Here is a 24,995-nt window from a genome sequence, read left to right as displayed (position 1 = left end):
CTCTCACGACCACCAGTAAAGCTCGGTTGCATAGCTGTTGACACACTTTGAAAACATGGCGCTAGAATTTTCAGAATCTTTGCTCAGTGCATTCCCTCGCATAGTGTTAAATCTTTCTTAGTATACACTTTTACCGACAACGGGAATATAAACATATACGAAAGAATTATGGCGGATCGGTGGGGAAAGTTACGAGATCAGTTTAAGACAAAGAATATCGATTTGGATGCCGAATTTGAAAAGTTTCTAAATGAGGTAAGCACAACAACATAGAATATTTGAGCTTGACTGCTTCTTGTAGTGAAAACAGTTAAACGATTTCTAGGAGGAATTGTGTTTGTTATCAACTCTTTTTAATTCTGAAAACGAAATGCTCTAATTTATACTTTTAATAAGGCATTTTACAGCTAGTATGATTCATTGATGACATGTACCTGTAAGAACTGGTTTTTGTTAAATGTTTGCTTAATTAACAATTAGACTACGAGCCCGAGTTTTCTATGAGCAAATAGTCAACGAGGCGCAGCCGAGTTGACTATCGCTCATAGAAAACGAGGGCGAGTAGTCTAATTGTTTTAGTAGAAACTCTAAAGCATTGCAGTCCAAAACCTACAATATTGTGCACTTTGAAGACAAAAATCAAGAAAATTTACCGCTTAAGGAGCTACTCGCGCGCGACTGTTTTCTATCGGCGAATAGAAAACAGTAGGAGAACCAATCAGATTCGCGGATTTCCAATAGAACACAGCTGAGTTTCTACTAAATATTATTATAGCACAACTAAAGTAAAGCGCGCGTTCTGATTGGTTAATTTAGCGTCTACTATTTGCCCATGGGTGCACGCTGACGTATGCTTCAACTTGAGCGCGCGCGCTGATCTGTTGCGACATGGCACAAGAAAGTGCCACTACTTAACGAGTTTTTACTTGTTTTCTCGATTTTCCTGTGAATTTGAAAAGCTAAACATAAGAAACCCATTTTTCCATAACGCTGAAGACTTTGAGGTATAATGCAAGTTTGAAATAATTCAAAACTTTGTTTTGTTTGTTTTTTTCTTTTGGGTGTTCGTCAGCGCTTACGCGAGCACTACACGCAATTGTTTAAATAAGCGCGCGCACTTTTACCTCAAAGAAACTTTAATAAATCGCCTAAAAGTTGTGCTATAAAACAAATGGTAAACGTCACAGCGTGCACTATTGAGTTACAGATGCACTTGGGAGGTTTGCTAAGCACTCAAGAAGCTAGAGTCGCCCGAGGCGATAGCCGAGGGCGACTCTTACGCATCTTTCGTGCTTAGCAACCTCCCGCGTGCATCTGTAACTCAATAGTGCACGCTGTGACGTTTACCATTTGTTAATTGTTGATTTTATTTAATAGTTCCGTATAGTCCCATACTTAATTTTGCAAACGAACTGCTATCTGTATCATGAATAAAACGAGACTCGCAAAATTGTATGCATAATTATAATTGGAGAAGGATAAGTGGACAGTTTGGAGTTTTACGGGTTTTTTTTTTTTCGGGATAATAACCCAGTTTATATTGGGGATGATCACATTATCCTTCTCCACAGTTAGTTTGTAGTTGAGATTGAGCTACTGTTAAATTAATCGGAAATGGTTAATTTGTTTCAAGTTTTGCAGGATGCAAAGAAATTGAATTTTTAGCCAGAACGTACAAGCCCAAGAGTCATTTTTACTAGCCAAAATAAGATTTTCATACACACGTTGCCTATGAACGGCAAAAGTGAAAGATTAAGTCCACTAGCCCGACCGCAAAATCCACTAGTCCTAGGCTAGTGGACACTAACTCCTTTGCACGCTGTTTTGGCTCATCCTCGGTGGCAAAACCTGTGAAACAAGACAACAAGGAACCTTTAAACAAGATACATTTGTAGAGCAGGAAAACAATAGCTCCAAATCAAAGAAAAATCGCACAGGTTTTTACATCGAGGTAAACCCTAAGTTTTTCTAACAACTGAAGGTATAATCTGCATGATTATACTTGATGCTCAGTGTATGGCTTGGCGTGACATTGCATTAACATGAATTGGGTGTGCAGTAATAAGGATGCACGCAAACAATTAATGCAGTGCCCTTAAGTTCCTTGGTAAGACTGTATTATGGCTTTATTTTTCTGATCATTATAACTTTAATGTCCATTGGATAATTTGACTAAAAGGAAAGGCAAACATGTTACTTGTAAGTAAGATTATTCAGTAAAATATTATTCTTCTGTCTTTTTTAGTCTATGTCGGACGAGTCCTCCATGGGCTCCCCACGTATGAAAACTCCTGATTTGAATGCAAAGCCGAGAGGTGCTCAGTTGCCGTGGTGGGCAGAGGAAGACAATGAAGATGACAGGAAGAAAAGAGAAGCTGCTCGAAAGAGTTGGATAAAACCAAAGATTACAGAACCAGAAGTAAATAAGCAGGAACAAGAGGCATTGGATAATGTAAGATGAATATCTTTTGGTTTAAACAGAACTTTTGTAAATTTATCATTTATTATACCATGCCATAGGGGGGGGGGCAAAATAATACAGCCAATCAGAATACAGGAATGCTGTTGTATGTTCGACAGTATTCAACCCAACCTTCCCATCGTGCACCGAAGATGCGAATGGATTCAGAATTTAGTGAACTATGCGGATCCGCACCACCACATCCTGTCAGATGCTCTGGTTTTGTTTTTGGCTCATTAATATGGGGCAGGCAATCACTACTTTCAATTATCTAGACTATTTAGCCTAGTCCCAACGAGTCCGGATAATCGAAGTTTGACTGTATTGGTTTTGTACCAAGGCTTTTTACTAAAACAGAGGCAAAGTTTAAAGGAACAGAAAATGACTTAAAAAACAAGAACTTTAACTGGTTTTCTAAAATTGAAACCAAACAAAATGTAAATTTATCCATAATATTAGTAGTTATATTTAATTTAGTAAAAGTGTTATTAAAATATCTGTATGTTTACACATTAAAAGACTTAACCTAATTAATGATATTTTTCCAAAAGCCCTTTTAAGTAAATAACAAAATCCCTGTTCAGTATTGGTTTTTTATTTTTTTTATTCTTTAAAAAATCAACGTTATTTCAAAAAATCAATGCAAACATTAGTGTTCAGCTGGACGTGTGTTAATTAAGCCCTAGGGTACTTGGTGACCAGAACACATTTGTGATGCAGCAAGTTAATTTATTATTTTTAGGCTTCTACTCCAGCAGTCCCCACACCACATGTACGCTCTGATAAAGGGCCAGGTAACTGCTCTGTCTACTGGAAGTTATGTTGACAGCTCAGCTCTGTCTATCAGTAGAGACAGCCTTGAGGAAGGTCAGTTAATGCATCCTTGCGATATAATCTTGATAATGGTATGCATGATTGTATTATAATGTAAGTATTTAAATGTGAAACTTAAATACCTAACAGTAAAGTAACAGGCATTCAGTCTAAGGACCACCTTCAACTGTCCATTGTCAATAGACATCCACCTTGAAGTCGTGTCCATCAAGTCTTAAGTGTCTGTCTTGTAGAGGTGTCCACATTACAAGGCGTGTTTACCTTGATGAGCTGTCTGCATTGGCAAATTAATTGTCCACCTTATAGAGATATTCAACTTGGAAGGATTTCTCAGTTTCCACTGGGAAGGAGTGTTTGTCTTGCTTTAATTAGAGCTCAGTGTCTTCCTTAGAGGTGTTTCTCTGTGAGACATAAAGGTATCCACCTTGGTCTTTCTGGGCAGTTGTCTGCCTTGAAAAGTGTTCAGCTTGGATAGGTGTATGACCTGAAGTGATGTCTGTATTGGAAAGGTGTACACCTGGGAGAGGAACATGTTCACCTTGCCCTAAAGAGATTCCCTCTGTGTCAGGGAGGTGTTCACTTTAATTGCATGTAATAATTTATCATGATTGGTAGATGTGCATTGTGTAGTACCATAAATTGTCCATACCTCCTCCATGAAAGGGATGTTTCCTATTAGACCTACCCCCCCCCCCCAACCCCTCTGGATATACCAATTAATCTTCAATCATTTCCTTACCGTTTTTGGCCTTTGAGACCCCTCGCACCCCGAGGAATTTCCAATCCCTTCTGCGGGGGAGTACAGCTGTATGGACATTTTCTGGAACCACACATTAAGCCATTTTCTATTTCTATTCTTTTAGTTAATTTGTCTTCCTTTCACTGACAGGTCTGGCAAAGTCCACAGAAAAGGCAAAACCACCACCTGAAGAAATACTAAAAAGGTTGAAAAATCTTTTTTTTAATTGGTAGTTCTTTGATGCTACCTTAGTTTACATTAATTTTATGACATACGTGTAATTGTATTTTGTAATGTATTAGGCTTGGATCAGAGGACTTTGAAGACACTTTTACCTACAGTACAGGTATGTAACTGTATCTCAGCAGAGGGTTTTTGATGGCCTTACTTGTAAAAGTTGCAAACATTATTATAAAATGGCACTCCACATCTAAAGCAATAAAATTATATTCATTAGTACTACTGGACAAACTTTATCAAGATATTGTAATTTGTCAGTGGTGAGCAATTAATTATTTACCCCTACCTATCCCAAAGCCATTTTTAAAATGCAATCAAAGCTGCGCTCTTTGAATGATTGCAGGGTGCCCAAAGGCATTTGTATAAGAAATCTTGGGTGCCCAGCTCTTAGAAGCTTTTATGATAGGAAAGTTATTCACATCGCCCAAAGACATAAGTAAGTTTCCTGAGGCACCTGGGCTCTGCTAGAGCACAGCTCTGGCAATGCAAATAATTGTTTTGCAAGATACTTATATGTACATGAACTTATAAATTAATAAACAACAATCATGACTCATACATGTACACTGATTAAGAATAGCTTTTTCTATGAGAAAGATAGCTAAGAGAATCTCAGCTACATGTATTTTATTAAAATACTCTTCTTTTTACTGTAGGCAGCATATTTTTTTCATGTCCTAAATCTATTCTTATTTTAATATACATTGTATAATGAATTTTTAACTTGTTTTATAGATGAACCCAAAACAGGAGGAACTGCTAGTCCCTCCCCTCCAGTTCCCCAGCCGTTTGTTGCCAAACCTGCTGGCATGGGACTGGACACTATGAATGAGCTAGCAGACAAGGAGAAGTTCTTTCATGATGTGGAGGATGGGACATCTGCTGTGGATTATAACAAAAAACTTGGGGAAATTTCTACTTCTGATTCAGTTACTGGTAATACACAAAACAGGTAGGTTTTTCCATTGTTGGGATCCCTGATGTCTTACCAGACATACCTGCTAGTGTTTTCTGCATCAGATGTGAGGTTTTTCAGCTGATTTCAGTGTAACGCCCATAGCTATCTTTCTACATCCACCTTTTGACGTTGTTTTTCAACATGCTGTTGGAAATGAGCCAATCAAAACCCAGGGGGGGGGGGGGTACTTGCAGTATACATGACGGGGAGGTCCGACATATTTTTTTCGGTTGAAAATTTACACCCTCGGTATTTTTTTTGGGTCAAGAGATCTGTGATATATTTTTTTAGGTCTTAAAGTCTGTTTTATTGAATAAATCAGTATAGAGGTGCTAGGTCTTGTACTTTTTGGGGTAGAAAATTTTGATGTCAGGTATTTTTTGGGTGTAAATTTCAGGCTCATGTATTTTTTTGGGGTTCGCAATATGAAGCTCCGTCGGACCCCCCCCCATCATGTACACTGTATACAGCAAGTTCCTCCCCTGGGTCAAAACCGATGCATACCAGTGTTGGATTCATGCAAATGAGCCGACAAGTTCAAAAAGTCATGCTAGCTAGTGGGCTGTGATTGGCAGATTTAAATCCATTTTGTTTGATTACCACATCAGAGATGGATGTTGATAGAAAGCCACTATGCAGGTAACACTAAAAGCGGGTGTATTGTTGGACGTGTCTGACTGGAGTGTTGTAAAGTAGATTCACCCTGTATTTATTGGTAGATGTATGTTCAAGTCATATTTTTTCCTTGCCAAGGTGGTTAACTCTTAACTTACACTGTGTTTGCAAAGGTGGGAAGATGAGAGATTCCAGGCCACTGGAGCTGAACTGGGTGACTCTATATTCAATGTGACAGGTAGGAACTTTTACAGCAAAATATTGTAACTCTGTAGTGGTAAAATAACTGCAAATGACAAATTTCCCAGCAAAGATGAACTTCCTGTTTGCAAGACCCTTGTAACCTCCTTGTAACCTGAAAAAGTGTCATTTTTAAGAGTGCCGACTTTGTTTGTGCCATTTAATGCCAAAGTCAAAGTTTGGATAATTTAATTTAGCCATTTTGTTGTTCTGCTTTCCATCTGTATTTTTGCCCTGTTCTGCAGTGTTACTGGCTCAAATTTTGCATGTTCTCTTGACCTGATATGGTAAGATGGCATAATAGTGGAATAAATAAAGTAAGTTTCACCTTACAGGAGGTGTCCATTGGAGACCAGAGTCGCACAATCCAATTTATACTTGTACTTATGTGTGTAACATAATCCAATAGTACACACTGATAGTGTGAGCAGATTGTCTCCCCAGAAAATGTTTTCTCACGCAAGTTTTTTAGTGTGGATTTTGAAGTACATTTCCACCGGCATTGTTATAAAAAATTGGTTCATGGTATTAGCCGTGAACTATTGAGCTACACAGTAGTACACTTGGGAAGTGTGGAGAGCACTCAAGAAGGTAGAGTTGTTCTCGGCTATCACCTCGAGCAACTCTTACACTTCTTTTGTGCTCTCCAAACTTCCCATTCACATTTGGTTGTACACCATAACTCGAGTGTGCAAACTAAAGCATGAACCAATTGTTAAAATAAATAAACTATATAATTGTAAAAATGTATTATAAATTATTCTGAATACTGTTTAATATAAAAAAAATACACGCGCTGTACTTATAAATAGTTTTACATGCAACTCCCTGAAAGCAACCCCATTTTTCAACCCTTATTTTAGGCACCACTGACAAAATGAACAAAGCTACTAGAGAAGTGGACAAGGAGGAAGAGGAGGAAGAATACAGTGATAACTTTGAAGATGCACGGAGCCCTGAGAGGCTTAGCATTGAACATACTGAAGAACCAGCAAGACCTTCAGCACCGGTATGTATAATTCACTACAGGGGTGCAGAGAATGTATCATTGGCTGACTGGCTGGCTTGCTGGCCGTATTGAGCAGGGGACTAGTTAGCTTTGAAGAACAAACATTACTTCATAGTTTCTTCTTGTGGCTGGGCCCTGCCACACAGCAAACAGACTATAAAACCAGATAATGAGAGAGCATCTGGTCGGGGAGGTTTTTTCATTATCTGATAAAAAGGGTGTCAGAGAATGCATAGAGTAAGCATTCTTTTTATTTGTCGTCTGGGAAAATTGTTGTACTTTATATAAGAAGGATTTCTTTATTTTCTTTTTGTAATTATACAGGAACCTGCTGAAGTAGCCAAACCAAGTATGCTGTCTAAAGGTTTGTATGATTGAAGGCGACAACATTGACGACGCTACTGTATATAATAATAATAATAATAATAATAATAATAATAATAATAATAATAATAATAATAATAATAATGTTAAATAGACACTCATTGCACTATTAATAACTGAATTACAGAGTAAAAAAACAAGCTAAGGTATAAATATAAACTATTAATTACAATATATATATACTGTACAATAAAATGTTCTATTATAAACAAACAGGGTTTAATATCGAAAAGTGACGAAGTCCTGGGAACGCTTCGTTCTGCAAGGCTTGATGGTGTTACGACTTGTGCCGGATCTTAGGTCGTAGTTATGTACAATCTCCTCACGTCGAGGCAAAAGAAAATGAAGAGGGCTATTTACATCCTGAAGTTTACAGACATACTGCCGGCAAAGATGTTGGCGCCGTTCTCTCAATGAACTTTTGAAGTGAGGTCGAGCAGCCGTAATGCCTCCTTGTAGTCGAGGGAAGGACAAATAATAAACATGGCTCTCTTCTGGACTCTCTCAATGTTATTATCTAAAAAGTCAGGAATGTTCTGCCAGACAGGGGCGGCATATTCTAAAATAGGACGCACTATTGTAACAAATACTTTGGCTAATGCTACCGGCGTGGCACCGCATTGCTTTAGTATCCTTAGGGAAAAGAGTCTTTTGTTCGCTTTTTTAACAATATAGTCTATGTGGTAGTCCCATTTTAAGTCGCTGCTGATGTAAACCCCAAGGAGTTTGTATTTTGAGGTTCGTTCAATTACGTTATTTCCAAGTATAATAGGATTAATTACGAAATTATGGTTACTCATAAAACTGATCAACATTTCGTTGCATTTAGAAGGATTAAGCTTCATCTTGTGCTCGTTTGAAAATTCAAAAATATCGTTGGCAGCAAAGTTAAGCAAGCTTACACTATTTCTAGGGATGATTTCTAAGGCTGTTGTGTCATCGACAAACTTAATTCTAAGGTTCCAAGCACATAGGAGGCTGTTCGTCATAATAGAGAATAGGATTACTCCCAACTTGGTGCCTGTAACTATAAAGCAATATACCAGTATGTAAAAGTGAATTAAGTGGACTTCCAGGGGCGTAGCTAGCTTTTTTGAAGACTCGTAGGCTTAGCTAATTGGCCTGTAAAGTCTGCTCATATGTAGGGGGGTCTGGGGTATCCCCCCGGCAAATGATATACATAAATTATGTCGCATCCAAAGAAAAGTCATACATAAAAAAAAATGGTGAAAAAGCAATTTTCTCCCCTCATAAATGTTGGCCTTGAAAATAACCCGAACCTTATCCTAGAGATAAGATACAAAATAAACTATGCACCGATCCACGCTAGTTAGTTAACCTTGTAATACATTATAAGCAGGAATAGTCCAAATGTCACTGTAACGTTGTTCTATTAGTCAAAAGTCTGATATACTGGATTTGTAAATAAATACCATTTTTTACTTCTTTATTTAGTTTCTCTGATGGAGTCGTTGGATTCTACATTGGAAACCAAGAGACCTGCTGCAGCTCTTAATCTTCTGTTAGAACAGAAAAAGCCGCAAGCTGCTGCTGTCTCTAGTGAAGGTCAGTACCGTGCCAGTATTTAATTTCTGTTAAGCACTGTTTTTTCCCTGTGGGGAACAAGGTGGCCTTATGGTAAGGTAAAAAAGGTAAAGTCTGTCTCCGAGCCATGAGGCCCATACAGCCGGAGCTTATCCCAGTTTCCGTGGCATTAAGCGACTAGGAGTATTGCTACTCCCCCCTGGATGGGATGCTAGTCCATCGCAGGGTTACCCCCCAGCAGTAAGTTCGCCGGTACCTATTTATACACCTGGGTGGAGAGAGGCACTGTGAGAGTAAAGTGTCTTGCCCAAGAACACAACGCAGCGCCCCGGCCAGGCCTCGAACCCGGGATGTTCGACTCGGAGTCGAGCGCGCTAACCATTAGGAAGGTGGCCTTATGGCAATAAGATAATTTTTAGTGATTTCATCTCCAGATCATAGCCCGGTCGTTTTGATACAAGTCAAAGTCGATTCGTTACAAGATCATGTTTACAGTGCGAATACTCGAACCGGGACAGTTGGAACAAAGTTAACCAATCACAACGCTAATTGAGAACAAAGAATGGCGACCTTTTTTAGAAATGGACCAACGTCCAAGACCGCAAACAATAGATTTGCAACAAAATTTAAACAGTCAACAACGTTTGAAACAGTTGCGGACCTCTCAGGAAACTTGCCTTGTATTTGATTGGATAATTTCGATCCTAAATTTTCACTGACTGCACCGAATTTTCAGTAGCGCTTGTAAAACCGTAATCAAAAGTTGGCTTTCACAGGCTGAAAAATTCTTCAAAAGAAATTTTCTGATAAAATTGTATTGCTCTTCGTTGGTAACGAAGGACGCTTTTATTCACGACAAGCGCGAAGACGCGAAACGGGATGGAATTGTTTCAAAGGACGTCTCAAGTGCCTATTCCGTCGTATGCAGTGTCTTGTGTCGCATGTGAGCAGAAAGTGAATAGAAACGTTCTAGATATCATGTTTGAAAAGTCAGTTGTTTTCACTCTTCTAAGTTACATACTCGTGTTTGTTGTGATTATTTTTTGTTTCTGACGAAAGACAATGCAAGAAAGATTTGGGATGCCGCCACAGCCACAACTGACCTTGCATATTTTATTTAATAATGACAATTTTGCTTTCGCCGCTTGAAATGAATTTTCTCCCATAAAAGTTTCAATGACTTTAGCCTGTGGTAATTTTATAAAACCACAGAAAGATTGAAGACTCAATGACGAAACGGATCAAACTCCTCTTTCATGAAAACCGTGAGTTTACAAAGTTGTAACAGTAGATAACCGACAGAAAATGAGTCCGTGGGCAAACAAGCGAAAACAACATTCGACCTGATGTTTACATTTCACGTGGCCTCAAATCGTGTCAAAAAGGTAAAGTGGTAACTTGTGAACAGTTATACGGCATTGACCGACGATATAAGTAATCTGTTTTCGTGAATTTGATAGTCATACGAAGGTGTAAAAGCAATTTTTTAACATTGGCGAGGAAGTGACTCGCATCGATTTCAAGGCAACAGACAGAGCAAAGCTACTGAAAAGCTAGAGCGAAATGAAAATAATTACGGCGTGAATTTGATTTCACAGTCTTCATTTTATTTCCGGAGTGAAAATTTTCAAACAAGAGCGAACAGTGGAATATTCAATTCAAAACTCCGGCCGTGAAGAGAAAATTCACGGTTCGTAGTTTGATTTGTAAACTTTTCGCGAAGATGATATTGTAACATACATCTTGTATAACTTGTCTTTTATCTATCTACGATCTCCATCTACGACCTCTTGAAAATTAAGGGTCGAAACTAACCAGTCAAAAACAAGGCGAGTTTCCTGAGAGGTCCGCAACTATTTGCAACGTTGTTGAGTTTTCAAATTTTTCTGTAAATCTATTGTTTGCGTTCTTGAACGTCATTGGTCTGTTAACGAAAAAGGTCGACATCCTTTGTTCTCGATTAACGTTGTCATTGGTTAACTTTGTTGCAACTGTCCCGGTTCGAGTATTCGCACTGTAATATACTTGAAGTAATTTCTATACAGAATATTCTACTAGATATAAATGGCCAAACAAACCTTCAAAGATACAATCGCTGAATCGAACATATAAAACCTCCGTTGTCAGTAAATGAAACGTACCCATACCTCCACGTGAATGAAATGTATACATGTACAAATTATGCGATTTCGCAAGCGAGAACAAGGTTTGGTTAAGTTTATTTACGACAATTTATCTGAAACAGAGATAATAAATACATTTGTGACTTCTACAACTCAAGCGCATATTTTGCCTGCCATCAAGAAACAAGGTACAAATACGATCAATAATGTCAAGTAAGTCGGTAGTGTCGATCGAGCGTTTTGATTGATGGATGGTTTAACATATAACAAGCGCGGACATTTTGACCATTGCTCGTATTTTTCCTCGCCCCCATGGGGCGCGGGAAAATTCTACGCAAGTCGCAAAATATCCGCGCTTATTATGTTTAACCATCGAATAAGGTGTATTTATTACATGATATTTCCTCGACTCCTTAATATCGCGATTTTCGAAAGTAGTATTTTGCGACATTTAAATTTCGCGAATGTTGCCAAACTTTTCTTGTAATTTAAAAGCGACTTTTTTGTTCACGACGTCAAATTTTTGCTATTAACTTTAAAACCATCGTGAAAACGCTACTGAAAACTTAAGTCGCGATAATTTGTCTTGTGTGTTTCAGTTTCTGGTGAAGAACCAAGTCCGAAGACTGCTGAAGGACAAACATCCTTGCTAAGAACAGGACCTGATTATGAAGCAAGTGGAAGCACAAGAGATATTCATGAACTGCAGGCTGCGCTTCAAGCTGCTCAACTCACTGCTACTGGTACGGGCACCAAATATTCAGGTACTGTTTCGAACCACGCCTTAGTGCAGAACTTTCTATAAAAAATGACTTTGTTTTTACTGTTATTTTCGTATGAAAGTTTTTTGTGGGTGCGGGCGGTTATGCTATACCTTATTATAGGAATATAGCGAAGCATTTTAACAACGCGAACAAAATGAACGCGTAATAAAATTAACGCGAATTTAAGAAAAGTTCTGGTTAAATGCTTATAGTAAACGTGTTTATATTAATTAACATCAATAAAATTAACGCGAATTTTGAAATTCGCGTTAATAACATGTATCGCTAATTTCCTGTAATAAGGTAATTAACAATTGGTTCATGCTTTATCGTGCATGATCGAGAGTAACTCTAGCTTCTAGAGTGATCTCCACATTTCCCAAGTGCACCATAACTCAAAAGTGCACAGCCAAGAGCAGGAACCAATTGTTGCATAACATTGCCGGTGGAAATGTACATCAAACCCCGCACGATAAAAAGAATTTTCTCGCAAAGCGATTTGCACACGCCTCAGCGTGCACTATTGGATTATGATGGGACGCTCACGTATACTCAATATGATTGCGTGACTTTGCTTGCTACAGTAAAGTTACTGATGTAATGTATATGAAATGATTCATATATGAACTGCGGATGTATATAAAAGTGATGAATGATCGTCGCAGTGTCAAGGGGAAGATAGAAATATTTAAATCATTGTCCTGTTTTATTAAATGTATCAGCTTAATGTCTTAATTTTTTGCCGGCAAAAAGTGTTAATAAAAGCCTTTGTCGTTTTTTTCCAAATTTATTTTTTACAGGTAATTTCGAGCTCCCTCCCACTGCTGCAGTGATCCAAGGAATGGATCAGTCACGTGACGGACAGATTGTTATCGAGAAAAACGAGCAAGGTGAAACACGTGCTCAGGGGTTTGATCTTCAACCTGTTGTTGTGACGGATGACTGGGGTGCCACAATTGACAGTGTTGCCATGGAAACCAGGCAAGGGAAGCCCAGTTCCTTTGTCTCAGAAAACGACGAAAGAGGATTTGGGTTGAAACCTGTGGGATCCTTGCTGGATGACAGTCAGGAGATTGGCTTGAGTGTTGAGTCATCTGTTGATGACGTGCACGGAAGACTTGCATTAGGTAGGTTGGAATCTCGAGGACTTGATTTGACGCCTGCTGTAGCTGCGCACACTGAGGGTCGAGGATTTGACCTGCAACCAGCTGGTGATGCCCCAGGCTTCAGTCTTCAGCCAGCAGCAGAGGCGAGAGGCTTGGAACTGAGGCCTGCTGTCGATACCTCGCCCGGGTTCGCGGAGGGTGAGCGAGGATATGAACTGCAGGCAGCTGAGGAAAGGCATGGCTTTAGCCTGCAGCCTGTTGTTAACTTACTGCAAGCTGACAAAGAGGAAGCAGAGGAGGACGAAGAAGATGAAGACACACCTCCCCCGGAAAGTTTACAGAGTATTAAGAGTATAGCACGTGCAAGGAAGAGTGCGGGGAGGGAAAGCGTTAAGAAAAGCACTGAGGCAAGTGTTTCGGCTAAGAAAACGGCAAAGAGTAGCAAAGAAAAACCTGCCAAGAAAACCGCAGCTGGAGAGAAGCCACAACAAAGAAAGGAAAAAGGAAAAGTGTCCAGCAGTTCTGTAGAGCGAAGTAAACTGTTTAAACCTTCTCCATCATCTGGCCCGTCATGGTCACCAACGCCCACCATGAGAGGAAGCAAAGCAAAGGTGTGTTCGGGCAAGAGACAAAATAACGGTTATCTTATGTGGGAAGGGCAGTAACCTAGCAGCTACTTTAATCCAGGGTTTGTGCCTTGGCCACTGTTATTGTTTAGTGTTCTTAGGCAAAACAGTTTTCTCTCACGGTGTCTCTCCCCACCCAGAGTATAAATGGGTACTAGGAAACTGTTAAGGGCACCTGATAAAATGAGAGATTAATAATCGGCGATTAGCTAGACCCTATCCAAGGGGAATAGCTACGTGTATGCTACTAGTCGCTTCGTGCTGTGAAAGCTAACAGCTACTAGGCTCGGATACAGACGTTTCAAACGTCGTATTTATTTAATAATATATATTCTAGGTTCACCCTAAAGCAAGCCAAAATGGAAATGTGGTGGGGGTGGGGGTGGGGGTTATTGTACACAGTAAATGCTCTTTTAAAGATTATAGAATTTTGACAAGAAATCCACTACAAACATTTCTCAAAGAGAGAGCAAGTGTCCTGGACTTTTCGCTATTTTTTTCGAGTCTTTATCGTTTTATTCATTTCCTTATTTCCTATTTTCCAGACTAAGAAATCGTTTGGTGCTAGTAAAAAGCTTCATCTTGAAAGCCCTGCTCTTCCAAAAACGACTGAAACAAGTCCTTCGGCCAAGCAACTTGCCGCGTCTGTGGAATCGTTCGCAAACTACTTAAAACACTTTGTTCGTCCCGAAGAAACCGAGCCACCGCCGGCGAGATGGTCCGACGACGAACCAGCAAAATCGGTTTCCCGAACTTCCTTCCGAAGACCCTCCGACGAGCACCGACTGTCTCGCGAACGAGCTTTGCAGGCCGAGGTAGAGAATTGGCAGCTTGCATGGAAGGACGAGAAAAAAAGAAACGACAAATTGATTGCTGATGTGGCGTCTCGTGAGAAAGAATGGTCCAGACGGGAGGAGAAGTGTCGTCTTGAGTATGAAAGTCAAATTCACGAGCTTAAACAAGAGCTGTTTGTTGTACAGGCGAAACTAAATGAGACTGAGATAGAAGCTGACACACGGAAAAGAGTAGCGGCAGGAGGGAACCTTGAGGTGAGATTTTGTCACACATGTCTTTTAAAGGGGCTACGTCACGGGGATTTCGTAGTTTTTGGTCTAAGCTGTTCTGAAATTAGTGGCAGACAGCTTTACCCATGAAAAACCTTCATCTTTAAATATTAAAAGGAAGATATAACCGGCCTTAATTTATGGATAGAAACCAGATTCCAGCTATAAATATAGAACTTTGAAATCCATTTCCATCCTAGCCATCCACAGACAAAATTGTTTGTTTCATTGCTTTAATATAGCAATTGTTAACCATTATTTTAAGGTTTCCTATGACACAAATATATTTTTGGTGGTTTAAAAATCTGTTATAATCCGTGACAGAGCCCCTTTAATGTAAGTTCTGAGAATTTGGTGGTAAATCAAGGCAATGTGCCCAAGTTGATGATTTTTTCTATTCTTTTCACCTATCTATTTGTATTGTATTGATATTGTAAGGAGAGTAAAGATGTTAAGACGGAATCCACCAGGAAGTCGAGTGATATTTATATATTTTATTTTTTTCCAAGAGGGCACGGTAACGAATCCTGCAATCTGATTGGTTATTAGCGCGGGCAAGATTCTCCTATCTCTGCCCACGGGCCACGGTAACGCTTTCGTGAGTTTCACTTCGCGGCGAGACGAACGAACCCATGACAGTTTTGCTCTCCAAAATGATTTAAATCGATGTAGTTGCTCACCAACCGTTGTAAATTTGAAAGGGGAAATTAGCAGTGGAATTAAAGGCCTTGAAGTTCTCCAAAAGGCGAGTATTTATTCTCTTTAGTGACAAAATGAAGTTATAGTTTTATACATACATACATACATACATACTTTATTGCATAGCTCCCCCTTGGGGGCTCTTCCGCCATACAGAAATTAAAAAGATAAAAGATAAAAATATTTACAATAAAGAAGAAAAAAGAAAAAAAAAATCAGAAAAAAGGGGTATAGTTGGAATAAAAAATTTGCAATTAAAATTATATACATTACAGTTAAAGGGGCATTTACAAATTTAAAATATGTTTAAAAATTCTCTTTTTAAAAAGGTTCAGGTCATTTGTCTCTCTAATGTTCTTAGGCAAGTTATTAAAGAGCTTCGCTCCACGGTAGGCAAAAGATCTCTGCCCTGTCTTTAGTCTACACTTCGGCAGCTCAAGATCGTTTTTCTGCCTGGTGTTACGTGTGTGTGTTATTGAACGTCGCTGAAAACGAAGATAGCTTGGAGTGGCATTATTTAAACATTTCCTTACCATTACTAGGTCGTTAAAAAGCAATTTATCTTTTACACTAAGCCATTGAAGGGATTTCAGGGTCCCTGAAATGTGATCGTACTTTCTTAAGCCAGCTACGATCCTACAAGCATAGTTTTGAACTGACTGGAGTTTTCCCACATTCGCTTTGGTTGTGTTACTCCAAACCGTCGAACAATAGAACAACTTGCTAAATACAAAGGCATTTATGAGAAAGATCAGGGTTTTCTGGTCCAAAAGGTGCTTTATCCTGTTAACTCTAGTTAGTTTATGAATGCAGTCTGAAACGGTTTTAGTGATATGTTCATTATAATTCAGATGGGAGTCAATATACACTCCTAAATCCTTTGCAACAGTTACAGGCTTGATTTCTGTTCCTAATAATGTCGCGGATGGTAGAGTGGCAGGTAAAGTCCTCATGAGTTGTGGGACTCCCACAAACAGAAGTTTTGTTTTATCAGGATTGATGAGCAGGGAATTTCTACAGCACCAACTTGAAATTTCTTTAAGATCATCGTTAACAGCAGAGATGATTTCGTGCAGTTGGTTGGAGGGGAACCCAAGGAAGAGTTTGGTATCATCCACATAGCCGAGTGCTTTGCAATGTTTTGGGACCTGAAGGAGGTCATTTACATATAATGTAAACAGTACCGGCCCCAAGATGGATCCTTGCGGTACCCCTACCGTTACGGGTAAGGGGTGGGATAAGGTATTCTGGATCTTGACTACTTGTGTACGTTGTGACAAATAGCTTTCAAACCAGGCACACGCGGTTTCAGATACACCAGCTTTGCGAAGTTTACACAACATTAAGTCATGCTGAATACTATCAAAAGCTTTGGACAAGTCCAAAAGAACAATGACAGATATCTTCCTTTCATCCATGTTATTAAGTAATTCATCAGTAAAGTAAAGTAACGCAGATTCAGTTGAATGAAATTTTCTATTTCCACTCTGCAGATGATGTATGATATCGTTCGAGCTGAGGAAATTAACAAGTTGTGAGTGCGCTGCCCTTTCGCACACTTTAGATAATAAAGGAAGTAACGAAATAGGTCTCGTGTTCGCAGGCTCCTCGCTATCCCCCGATTTAAGAATTGGAACGATTTCTGCCTTTTTCCAAGAAAGTGGGAAGCTGCTTGAATGGAAGGAGTTGTTAATAAGACTGGTTATTACAGGAGCGATGACTGGTAAGCTATCTTTCAAGGTTTTGGCATTGACTTTGTCGCAACCAGGAGCTTTGTTTGATGGAAGACTCTTTATAATCTTCTTCACATCGTCTACGGCAATAGATTGGAATGCAAATTTGGTGATATTATTTTGACCGGGGCTGCGATCAATTTCGCACGGATCAATTGTCCATGTGTTGGGTGTCAAGATTGTGTTCCTCGGCAAGATTCACAACTTTTAAAGCTGTCGCCTTTCCTACATTTGCATAAAATTCATTGAATTTATTTGCTACGAGAAAAGGATTTTCGACGGTCGCCAACGGTACATTCTTCCTTGGGATGCAGCGATCAAGTACTTTCCAGAGCGAGTTGGAATTACCATTCGATTTTAGAATTTCAGAACGAACATGTTCTTTTTCAGCGAGCCTGATTTCGCGTTTAACTTCTTGACGAAAGAAGCGGTATGCATTCCAATGTAATTTGTCATTAGTTCTCACCGCTCTTTTGTGCCACATATCACGCGTGTTCATAAGTTCTTTAATCTCCGGTGTGATGAATGGATTAGGCCTTGAATTGATCTTAACCCGTTTGATGGGAGCGTGATCATCCAAAACAGGCAAAAAGAGGCAGTTAAAGGCATGCACTTGATCATCAGGTTCGTCGAAAAGGTTCACAATATGGAAAGGAACATTTGCCAGATCCTTAATAAAGCAATTAGGGTCGTAATGTTTATAGCTTCTCGTGTTCGCGAAAGAAATCCGCGGCCTTGGAGTCTTGAATTTCAATGTTAAGCTTACTAGACTGTGATCGCTGATTGCGGATTGTTTCACATCACAAGCATGGATGATATTCTCGTTCGTCGTTAAAGCAACATCAATGAGTGATTTGGATTTTTCAGTTACTCTTGTTGCGGTTTTGACTAGTTGTGATAGGCCAAAAGTCGAACAGAAATCACTCAAGGCGCAACCATCAGGATCACTCCCAAGTACATTACAGTTAAGGTCTCCAAGGATTATCACGTTTAAACCATGCAGCAAGGAATCTACAAATGTCTCGCTTAAGTTCTCTAGAAAATCAATCGAAGCATCCGGTGGTCTATAAGCTGTACAGAGAAGAAACGATTTAAATTTCTTACACTGTACTTTCAACCATAGTTGTTGGAAATTGTGTTCAGACACAGAGGACCATTTTTCAATCACAGAGGCCTTGTAAATGTTTTTGACGTAAACAACTAGTCCGCCACCACTCTTGTGTGTCCCTCGGTCTTTTATGGCCGTGGTTTGCCGATCGTTGTTTGTGCATTCGCACTGATTTTCACGCCATTGCGGTTAACTGCAAGTCGCCGGTTTACAGACTCGATTTATCCTTTCAAACACCTTGCTTCTCTGCTACTTTTCTCCAAAACCGAATACTGCTTATCGCCATTCAAGAAAATGAGATGCTTTGTTAAAAAACAGTCAAATTAATTCTCGCAATTTTGTACCGTCACTGTGCAGGCGACCAAACTACACATTTCAGCTTCATTCAGTTTCACTTTCGCAAACTTTTTGTCAAAACAGAATACTGTGGGAATCAACACAGAGGTTTTTGACTCGTTAAATACAAATGTAAATAGCTAAGTGCTTTCTAGTCCGAAAAGTAAGTTTAATTAACTAAAGAACTCACAAGCCGAAATGGAGTTAAAAGTGTTTCGCAACTCGCTGATTGCTCTGTTCTACATTGTGCTTTTCTTTTATTTCAGATGCTTTTTTTCTTTTTTTTTCAGATGAAATTTTCCTTGAGTACTGTTCATTTTAGTGAATTTATTTTGTTTGGCAGTAAGCTCTTATAGCAAACAGATCATTATTTACTCTTGCCGTAGCTTATGGCGATCGACTCAACATTGGATGCGCGCGTATATAAATACAAACACATTTGGCAAGAAAGTCTTTGTAGGTTTTTTAGGTGTTTTTTAATCAAACACATTAAAGTAGGAAAAAAATAAATAAGTTATTTACCGGCTTAGGGTCGGTCCGTATAGTGAAAAACTGTGACCTCGGCCTTGAAAATGCTGCCCTCGGCCTGCGGCCTCGGGCAGCATTTTCAAGACCTCGGTCACAGTTTTTCACTATACGGACCTCCCAGCCGGCAAATAACATATATATATTTATTTATACAAAAATCGCGTAACAGAATAATTTACATCCTAACTGCGTTATTTCCTACCCTCACTAAAAGGTTAAGATGTAAGCAACTATCCTTGATAACAAAGTCAACAATTTCGTATCAGAGTCTGAGAAAATGAATTTCAAAGTTCACAATCTATAAGCAAAAGCTCACGTCTTTTAAGCGATTCAGTGGAATTCAGTTGAACTTTGAAATTGGTTTTCGATGTTTGGTGTTGTTAGGAAAGATTCTTTTGATAAGATATTTGAAGCAGTAACATAAAAGCTTGCAATAAGGTGTAAATAATTTTGGTACATAATTTTGTCCAATAACTACTCCAAGTCCTGGTGGATTCCATCTTAATTACTCTTAATTACTCCCGTGGTTCCTCTCTTAGGGTGCATCCGAGGAGGATTTGAAGAGGCTGGAGAAAGAAGTTCGTGAGCAGGAGCAGCTGTTAACAGGATATCAACAAGAAAATGAGCGACTTTATAAAGAACTGAAACAAATGCAGGCCAAGGAAAAAGCTAACGAGGCCAGAATGTTCAGTGAGAACCAGAAGCTAGGTAAAGAGTCGGTTTTGTACTTCTTTGAATGCGTTCTTTTTCTTTAAATCTCGCAGGGCGCCTATTGCATGTAAGGTCGTGTTCTGTTAATTCTGACCAACTGTTTCTGTCTACACTGGTGTTGGTAAACGTTTTTCAACAGACCGTATCTCTGACCGTTGTAACGGTTGGGAAATATTAAACAACCCTTTCGCCTGTTTGAACCGAGCTTGGTAGTTAAAAGCAAACAAACAGACAAACAAACAAACGAGAAAATTATATAGTGCCCCCAATTAGCGCCAATTGTGCTGGATGTTTTTGATACTTAGGTTAACTACTAACAAACAACGAAACAAACAAGCAAGCAAACAAACAAAAAACGAACGAACAAGTAAACAGAACGGGCATACAGACAGACAAACAGACAGACAGACAGACAGACAGACAGACAGACAGACAGACAAACAGACAGACGTACGTACGGACGAACGGACGGACCACCAACCTAACCTGGTTGTACCGAATGGAACGAGGCTTCATACCAGTACATAACTGTTATACTGCCAATTTACTGACATTAAGCTTTTTTCTTCTTCACAGCATCTGAACTGGCCAACTTGAAAGAAAACATCGAGCGACGAGAAAGCGGGGGGCCTAGGCCAGAGTTGTCAGGCCCAGGCTCTGCCGCACTAGGTGCAGATAAAATCTCTCAACTGACGGCCGAGATGAGATCGCTGCGGAGGAGAGTGAGCGAGGTACAAGATGAGGCTGATGAGCTGAGAAGAGCAAAGCAAGAGCTTGAGACACGCGTCAGAGGAGTGGAGAATGAAAGAGATGCTGCAGTCAAGCAAAACAGCCAAGTTTTAGGCAAGTAATAAGTCAGACAACAGAATGGGTTTTTAAAGTTGTGGTTAAAAGGCGTGCATGTGGGAAAAAGCAGGAAGCCATGAAATTTAAAAATGTTGTGAAGACGAAGTGGCCGAGTGGTTTAGGGCACTGTGATAGTTTTCATTTTAAATCTGGAGGCTCCTGGTTCAACCTTCTACCCTGCCACGCCTGGATTTGTTCTCGGTAGTGCGAGTTCAATTCCTGTGTCACACACTGCCAACTGATCAGCCTTCCATGGAGGTTTAAACATGTTTCTTTTCTATTTGCAATAGTTGCTTCTTTGTTTGTTTGTTGTTGTTTTTTTTTACGGTATCTTCAACAAGCAAAGCAGTAATTAATAAATTTACACTTGAATTAAGTTTCCGGGACTGGACTGAAAAGTTCCAATTTCACGAACCGAAGGAGTCATGTAGACCTGCCAAGCTAATTTTTTCTACCATAGAATTATATTTGGAAACTTCAAGGAATTTTGTTGTCAAGTTTCTGTTTGAACCATGTCTAGATTGGAGACGCGCCCTACTTAACCCTAATCAACCCCAATCAAATGGCTGTTTTTGTGCCCTTTTTGTTAAGCTTTTTTAAAACTTTTTTTTGATTGCTCGTAGGCTCAAACACCAGAGAAATTGCAGAACTTGAAAGTCGACACGCGGCCGAGGTGGAGCGCTTGCGCACAAAGCTCAAATGGTATGCTGAAACCCAGACCCTGCTCGACCGTGATGCTCTGACACTCAAAAAGAAAGAGGAAGAGATAAGTGAGCTTAAAGAGACAGTAGCTCGGTTACAGGCCCAGCACGGCCAGACAGTGGCTGAGAAAAAACAGAGGGGAGTGGAGAGATCGACCGATGCAAAGAGGATACAGGATCTTGAGAGACAGGTAAAGGAACGCTTCGTGCAAACGTTTTGCTGAACGCTTAAAGGGGCTAGGTCACGGTGTTTAATTTTACGTAACTCTACTTATTTTCGTTAATTTAGAGCTCTTTTCGCTTTAAATTGGCAGAGCAAAAGTCTTTTATTGGCAAAATCACGGCCACATAACAAACAACGATGATTTTCGAGCATTGTAAATGACATACAAATTGAGATAAACTTGAAAAACTTCGGGCCGACGTTTTCCAAGTTTACCCGAACGCAATCCGTTTTAATCTTCTCGAATTTTGCCCTTCCATGCCCCTTTTTGGCCTTTCTGTGTTTCTTCTGAGTTCTTTTACAGTTTAAGGCCGTTATTGTGATATTTTAGTTAATTCAATGACCAGTTGGTCGGTGCCGAAATTGCCTAAAATTGCATGACATAGCCCCATTAATAAGAACGTTTTGATTTGTTTATTTTCTTGACATGTTTTTGATGTATTTATCTTGGCTCTGCCACTTATTGACCTAGAAGATCTGGAAGGAGGGGTCTTTAAATTAATCGTGTAGTTGTTGCTCTTTGATTCGCTGAGAATTGTAGAAAAACCAATCAGAGAGTGTCAAAGACTGTCGTCGCCGTTCACTGCAAGCTTTACTTAGACCGAGGTTTCTCTGATCTTCTTTACAGGTCCGTGAAATGGAAGAGATCATTAAACGGCGCTACCCAAACTCCTTGCCTGCTCTCATCTACGCGGCTGCCTCGGCACCAGGCCAAGCGCAGGCTGTGACGACCGAATCACCTCGTAAACAGTCTCCGACTTATGCATTCCTCGAGAACCGAATGAAGAAACTGGAGACTGAGCTCGAGGATAAAGACGAGGAAGCCAGTAAGAGAATACGTTGCATAGAACAGAAATACAATGCATTGAGGCTGGAGTACGAGGATAGGATTAAAGACTTAGAAAACGATTTACAAAGCGCGAATGAACGGTATGAAAAGGCGTCCCGATCAAACACGCGAGCTAAAGTCTTTGAGGAGGAACTGCAAAGAGCACGTGAAGCGAATGATGAAAGAGTTCAACAACTTCAGACTGAAATTGAAGTTCTTCAGGACGCTTTATCTAAAGCGACAGCGCAAGACACTTCAGGCGGAAAACCCAGCCGTAGGAGGCGACTTGATCTAGAAAAACGACCTAGTGACGATTTAAGTAGCGTGATTCAACCTCTCAAGGAAAATCTAGAAAAGAAGGAGTTAGAATTGGAGGATTTGAGGCAGACATGCAATCGATTGCAGCGTGAGAGAGAGCAGATGCTTGCTTCGGAGGGGCACAGAGTGGATCAGCACACCAGCCCCAAACCAGACCCTCGAGTGGAAGAATTAACACAAGAAAATAAGCGCCTTAAAGAGCAGGTCTCGCAGCTGTCACTCGATATGGATCAACAGCGGGTTCGGTTCCAGGCCTCTCTAGCGGAGACCGAACGAAGTGCCCGGCTCTCTCGGGAGGAGGCAGCTGACCAGTTGACAAGTGTACAGGCTCAACACAAACGCGACGTGGAACAGTTAAAGGCTGGATTTGCTGCCGAGCACGGATCTTCTAAAGTAGCAGAGCTTAAGAGCCAGCTAGCGGGACAGGAGATAGTTATTCAGAGACTTAAGGCTAAGATGGCCGATGTTACTGTTAATGCAGAGGCTATGGCGGCAACTAAGGTAAGGACAAGTGTTTTAGTTGAAGAACCTTCTAGCGCCAGTTTTTTACTCTTTAAGCCCCAAAGCTATTCCTAATGGTGAAATTAGAATTCGGAGCTAAACTAGTGACTGTAACTGACAGTGACCTTTAGATTTTTTAACTGACGTCTGAAGCAGCTGAGGCCAGAATATCGCTTTGTGGGATTTTTATTTTGATAAATCCATCCAATTTCCGGTCATAAGAATCGTTTTACACAGTGGAATCCCCACTAACTGAGACCTCCCCCAGGAGGACATTCCGTTAGCGGAGACCACTCCTTAAAACTCTTTCTGGTTCGAACGGTGTCCGCTTGTTATTGGTTTTCGCGGAATGTTTTTGAAATCCTGTTGAAACCGTAATTTTCCAGGCTTTTTTGCAATTTCTTAAAAAGGAACACAGAACTGAGAAAAAAATCTTTACTTAAAAATATATCTTGCTTGTTATAAAATCGTTAATGTAGATAAATGTGTTTAAACTATTTTTGAAATTGCTTATTGCAAATCGTTTCCTACTTTATGTTAGGTTCGCGAGGAGTCTCTCCAGCAGCAAGTGAATCAACTTCAGGCGGATCTAAGACGCGCTAAACAGATGTTCACACCAGAAATGAACCACTTCGACTCACTGGAGACTAAAATAACTGCTCTTGAACAAAGACACTCTCAAAGAGAAGTAGACTTACAGAGGATTATAGAAAAAACGCATCTCACTGCAAAGATTGAGAAAGACGAAACAGAAGCAAGATGGCGGCAAGTCGTTCGACAGAAAAATCGAGAGATTGATAAATTTCGATGTGAACTGGACGCTATACTTGAGGTGCTAAGTGAACTTAAACGCCAGGGTGTGGTCATACCCTTGCAGAATGGAGGGGGGTTTGTGCCGTAAGAAATTCCTCTTTGATTGAAAAATGTCTGCACCCTTCCTTGGTCAAAACGTAAACCAGATTCAAATCTCAAGTCACCTAATATGATCCAGTGGGTGACCACCTAAACAAAAGCTATTGAACAAACATAAGGTTTTGTTTACTATGCCGTACAATGTGACTTCAACATCTAAGTCTGTGGATGAAACTAAGTAGAAGTATCGAGCCATTCCTATGACACTAACAAACCATTCCTGTCGTGTACTCTATTTATGGTTCAGGTTACCATTATTTATTGATATCAGCTCAGAGTCGCTCACTACCATTCGTGTTTCACGGTGTAGAATTTTTGAAGAAATATTTCGAACACGAGAAAGGTGGTTAGCTTAAGTTTGTTTACAGATCAAACATCAAGAAGAGGGTTGTGTCTAGTTTGAGAATCATCCAACAGTGGCAGCCGACTGGCAACCTCGTTCCCAGGGTCTACTTCGCTTTCAAGATGGCGGCTGGACGCGGAGTGCCAGAGTCTTCTCACGACGAGCCGCCATTTTGAAAACTCGTCTTTGAGAAGACCCTGGGGACGAGGTAGCAGCAGTGGAACACCAAGAAGGGGACATTTAGAAAAGAGATTCCAAAGGTATCCCTTACAGAGTTAAGCGCTGTTGCCTTCAACCTCTCATGAGACAATTTTTCGAATAAATAAAAAAATTAAATAAATAAATCACTGTATTTAAGTGTTAATGCATTTATCACGGCTGTGCGAATTGAGGACACTGAAAAGAAATAAACAAATTTGAACCCGGGATCAGCGCCCTTACCACAAGGTCACGCTGTCCTCGAAGCATGATCGTCGGCATAGGCCAATTTCCATATATA

The 24,995-nt window shown here is 40.0% G+C and overlaps 1 protein-coding gene across 1 annotated transcript; it reads left to right on the top strand.

Annotated features, from left to right (window-relative positions):
* On the top strand, window positions 1–24,995 carry LOC144658929 (uncharacterized). The gene is given in 19 exon segments (XM_078519435.1): window positions 1–255; window positions 2,246–2,452; window positions 3,204–3,257; window positions 3,259–3,328; window positions 4,185–4,239; window positions 4,337–4,380; window positions 5,010–5,226; window positions 6,021–6,085; window positions 6,951–7,096; window positions 7,421–7,460; window positions 8,936–9,046; window positions 11,748–11,912; window positions 12,713–13,629; window positions 14,190–14,693; window positions 19,652–19,820; window positions 20,400–20,666; window positions 21,293–21,561; window positions 22,222–23,241; window positions 23,783–24,995. Coding segments are annotated over 19 exon segments (4,767 nt in total). The 5' UTR covers window positions 1–168; the 3' UTR covers window positions 24,143–24,995.

This window comes from Oculina patagonica, chromosome 6, assembly GCF_052425735.1.
Source record: "Oculina patagonica isolate OP01 chromosome 6, crgOcupat, whole genome shotgun sequence".
NCBI classification, from domain to species: domain Eukaryota; kingdom Metazoa; phylum Cnidaria; class Anthozoa; order Scleractinia; family Oculinidae; genus Oculina; species Oculina patagonica.
This window is presented reverse-complemented; position numbering and strand designations above follow the sequence as displayed.